Source organism: Gavialis gangeticus, unplaced genomic scaffold, assembly GCF_001723915.1.
Source record: "Gavialis gangeticus isolate Ggan-Ray unplaced genomic scaffold, GavGan_comp1, whole genome shotgun sequence".
In the NCBI taxonomy this organism is placed as follows: domain Eukaryota; kingdom Metazoa; phylum Chordata; order Crocodylia; family Gavialidae; genus Gavialis; species Gavialis gangeticus.
In genome coordinates this window covers 96,450,424-96,450,805 of record NW_017729022.1, presented here as the reverse complement: position 1 = coordinate 96,450,805, position 382 = coordinate 96,450,424, and the positions used below count along the sequence as shown (strand labels likewise).

General features: G+C 74.1%; 1 protein-coding gene across 1 annotated transcript in view; it reads right to left on the bottom strand.

Annotated features, from left to right (window-relative positions):
• Positions 1-372, bottom strand: part of ST8SIA1 (ST8 alpha-N-acetyl-neuraminide alpha-2,8-sialyltransferase 1) — a 313,115-nt gene extending 312,743 nt beyond the window's left edge. The window contains exon 1 of the mRNA XM_019515663.1: positions 147-372. Coding sequence (XP_019371208.1) covers positions 147-340 — 194 coding nt within the window. The 5' untranslated portion in view covers positions 341-372. The remainder of the gene's footprint in view (positions 1-146) is intronic.
• Between the last annotated feature and the right edge of the window lie 10 nt (positions 373-382).

Genomic DNA, 382 nt, shown 5'->3' with positions numbered 1-382 from the left:
CCCCCGCAAAAAAAACACCTCCCCACAAAGTTTCCGCGGCAGCAGCCTGCAAGCGGCGCGGCTGGGGCGGCTCCAGGACCCCCGGAGCTGGGGAGAGGCAGGTCCCGGGTGCCCCGGGGGACGGGATGCAGAAGGGGCGCGGGTACCTGAAGGCGGTGCCGGCGGTGCGGTTCCTCCTCCACGCCTTGCCCTGCTGCAGCAGCACCCCCTGCACGATGTCCTTCTCGGCGGGCAGGCGGTAGGCGGGGAAGACGTAGAGCCAGCAGAGGACGAAGGCGCCCAAGGCGCTGGCTCCCACGGGCAGGCGGGTGCGCGGGTACTTGCACGCCAGCCCGACCATCCTCTCCCCGCGCCCCGCCGGGCCGGGCCGGGCCGGGCCGGG